Consider the following 2,763-nt stretch of genomic DNA (forward strand, 5'->3'; position numbering starts at 1 on the left):
GTAGTCCTGAAACCACTATTTTGACTACACCCAAAATCAGGCAGTTATAATATGTACCTATACCATGGCCAGAAGCCAAATCAAGGTAGCTTATCCGAAATCTGATATCATGGCCAAAGCCAAATCAAGGTAGCTTATTCGAAATCTGATACCATGGCCCAAAGCCAAATTAGTTGATATGCATGGCCCGAAGCCAAATCGGTTTATCTCGCACCCAATGTGCTATATCATGGCCCGAAGCTAACTCAAAGTATCCCTAATGACATGTTACTTGCATCCTAAACTATTCTTAAGGTTCAACCAGGATTCCAACTGTTAGATCATCATCGAATCATTTTCAAACTTGTCCGTAAACACGTAATCACAATTCACGCTATGTCAAAGCATATAAAATACATTTGAAATGAAATTATAACATACAAACTTACCTTGGATGCTAAAACGGAAAATCGAGTCAACTATTCCGTAACTTTGTTCTTTCCCCGATCTAATTCTGTATTTCTCCTTTCTTATTCTAAATATATAGTCAAAATTGACTTATTTAATCATCTATTTATTCAATTCAATCCAAAATATACATTTGAGCTATTTTACACATTAACCCCTAAACTTTCACATTTTTACAATTTAGTCCTTATTTCATAAATTCACAAATTAATGAAATTCCAAATAATCCCATGCTATCCAAATCACTATTATGCCCCTAACAGCCCACATTTTTCATTTATTTCACATTTTAACCAATAAATTTATACATTTCACAATTTAATCCCTATTTTTAATATTTTTAATCTTTTTAAAGTCAAGTAAATTTTTAAGCATTCTTCAAAAACATATTTAAACATAAATTATATGATTTTTTTTTCTATATTATGTTGTTACACTTTTACTCTTTTAATAGTCTAAATATACAAGGATGCAATGGTAATTTTATATAGTGGAGTGGGTCGGGATGGGACAAGCAACTACTATGACCGCTTCATACCCACTATTCAAAAGAAAAAATTCACCCTACCAACATCCACTTCTTGAAAAAAAATCTACTCCATTCGGAGCATATTAGTTCGAAATCTATCTAACAGTTTAGATTTTACCATCCATATAATGATCACATCTTACTAAATAAAAAATTAACATTTTTTTTTGTATATAGTGCTAGTATCTTTATAATTTCTTTGCATCTTTAATTTGTTTTATTAGATTATTGTTACATTATCGTAACTTTAAAGCTGTCCACAACTTCAAGATTGAAATTTAATCTAAATGTCCCGGGAAGAAGTTCAACTCCACTTCTTTCAGGTTAAATAACTTTTTACCTTTATAAACTAAAGAATGCTTTTAATTTGTTTTGTGCCAAAAATGGCGAATGAGGTAAACGTTTCAAGCAAATTGATTCTTATTAGGGGAAATTTTCATAACAGTAATGGACACATATATCATATATTTAATGCAGCAATGAAGTCTTCGTCGTTTTCCATGGCCTGAATTGTCTTAGGCGAGAGGCAAACTTTAATCTCAATATCTCCTTCTTCAACTCCCGGAGACACCGTCACCAGCCCATCACATTTGGACTCTGCCCCATGACTCATTGCAATCGGTCTTCCCCATCCAAAATCATTGCCATATATATCGAACCTGGGTGAATTTCCTGTTAACAAAGCATTATTCATCATCGGCCCTGTTTGGAATAGCAAAGGACTATTCACCCACCACTTGACAAAATTTATGAAGTTTTCCTCTCTGTGGTTTGCAACAACCTGGTTTATTTCCCATGCAGCATTTCCAAGCCCCTTCTCCACCAGCTCCCCTGCTTTCAAACTCACCTCTGCACTATGAATTGCATTTCCAAAATATTCTTCTGGCAGCTGCTGCAGTTTTTGTCTAACACCAATCACTAAGAAAATCATGGTCTCTTGATTCGGGTCCATCTGCCTATTCCGCATGATGGATTGCCAAAACAGAGACAAGAGTGCTTGAAGAGAGGAAATCTTGTCGGTGTTCATCTCAGCATTAGCTTTTCTTTTGATCCTCACAATGCTCTCTTTTCTGAAATTAAAAACTCTTACTTTCAAATTACCAGGTTGAAAGAACCGTTCTTGAATATGCTCCTTTTGTAAAGGAATCCGAATAGGGTAATGTATATCATCAATAAGCGGTCTCTTAAATATGGGAGGTCTAGATAAATAATCAAAACCACGAGAAGTTTCAGACCAAGAATTAAAGAAATGCCAAAACGAGGCACCATCAACAACAGAATGATTGGCACTGCAAGTAATGAAAATACCATCAACAAGCTCAGTTACTTGCACTGCAAGCAATGGTTTTGAAGTGCCCTCAATATTCTTAACGCCATCTAATTGGAAAAAGGCGTCGACGGTTTCAGGAACATAGACAGGTTCCACGAGATCAGAAATGTTTACATTCTCAGCTGTGGCATGGGCAAATAAGGCTCCGGCATTGTTGCAGTCAATGAAAAAAGAAGTAGTTTTATCTTCATGTTCAATGGTGGCAAGGCGACCCGCGAGCGGAGGAAAGAAGTCTAGCGTACGTGAAAGGGAGGTTTGCAAGTGATGGATCAAGGCATCCGGCAGTTTGGGCTTATGGAAGAGCAATCCTGCCTGCAAGTAACCGACTAAAAGGTGTTTCAGATCCCATGGAGTTAGATCTATCCTGTCGGTTTCTTTGCTTCGGCTCCCTGCCTGGATGATTCTCGAGGAAATGAAGCGGATGCTTGCCATTATGTTCCCTGCAAACTTAACAACT

General features: G+C 36.4%; 1 protein-coding gene across 1 annotated transcript; it reads right to left on the reverse strand.

Annotated features, from left to right (window-relative positions):
* Positions 1-1,436: 1,436 nt before the first annotated feature.
* LOC107959045 (uncharacterized acetyltransferase At3g50280) lies at positions 1,437-2,763 on the reverse strand. Its single transcript, XM_016895007.2, has one exon. The coding sequence runs from the start codon at positions 2,736-2,738 to the stop codon at positions 1,437-1,439; it is 1,302 nt and encodes a 433-aa protein (XP_016750496.2). The 5' UTR covers positions 2,739-2,763.

Source organism: Gossypium hirsutum, chromosome A11 (genome assembly GCF_007990345.1).
Source record: "Gossypium hirsutum isolate 1008001.06 chromosome A11, Gossypium_hirsutum_v2.1, whole genome shotgun sequence".
Lineage (NCBI taxonomy): Eukaryota > Viridiplantae > Streptophyta > Magnoliopsida > Malvales > Malvaceae > Gossypium > Gossypium hirsutum.

Bases quoted from the DNA above. Each gene is read 5' to 3' on its own strand.
- LOC107959045 (XM_016895007.2), bottom strand. From the start codon at position 2,738: ATGGCAAGCATCCGCTTCATTTCCTCGAGAATCATCCAGGCAGGGAGC.